Source organism: Eptatretus burgeri, chromosome 5 (assembly GCF_056783735.1).
Source record: "Eptatretus burgeri isolate ZD-2024b chromosome 5, Ebu_testis_v1, whole genome shotgun sequence".
Lineage (NCBI taxonomy): Eukaryota > Metazoa > Chordata > Myxini > Myxiniformes > Myxinidae > Eptatretus > Eptatretus burgeri.
Genome location: NC_140965.1, coordinates 27,786,313 through 27,786,885, shown reverse-complemented (window position 1 = coordinate 27,786,885; position 573 = coordinate 27,786,313). Strand labels below are relative to the sequence as shown.

At 32.1% G+C, this 573-nt stretch overlaps 1 protein-coding gene across 1 annotated transcript in view; it reads right to left on the bottom strand.

The window, feature by feature from the left end:
- Positions 1–400: 400 nt before the first annotated feature.
- LOC147026127 (uncharacterized) overlaps positions 401–573 on the bottom strand; it is a 1,161-nt gene continuing 988 nt past the window's right edge. The window contains exon 3 of the mRNA XM_085881244.1: positions 401–573. This exon is cut by the window's right edge and continues 434 nt beyond it. Within this exon, the coding sequence (XP_085737370.1) occupies positions 405–573 (169 nt within the window). The 3' untranslated portion in view covers positions 401–404.

Sequence of the window (573 nt, the reverse complement as noted above, 5' to 3'; positions counted from 1 at the left end):
TTTATTCACAGGAATTACAAAAGACAAAACTAAGCAGATAATACACCTTTGTGGACACTCGAGGGCCAAGTCCGAGGTGTATAACAGTATATAATGTGTGTCAAGGGGTGGACGTTCTTACATCTGTGAACCCCAAACACAGAATCCTCAACTGAATAGTCAAGGCTTAACTTTTGTTTGTTGATGTGTATGTGTGTGTGTCCCAACCCTCACATTCAAAATCTCAACCCCAACCCTCACATTCAAAATCTCAACCCCAACTCAATCCTCACCCAACACAGTCTTTTTCAAAATGAGATTTCCACCTATATATATATATATATATATATATATATATATATATATATATATATATATATATATATATATATATATATATATATATATATATATATATATATATTTTACGTTTTTTTTTTTCTCTTCTTCCAATTCTGTCTTTTAAGGCTTTCAGGTTTGATGACATAGAAAGAGGGAGTAAGAACTTTCTTGATAGGTTTAAATCCCAAAGAGTGGTAGCATTTCAAGTCTTCAAAATAACCCCAACTTTCCAAGTCTCCAAGGTAGTTATTT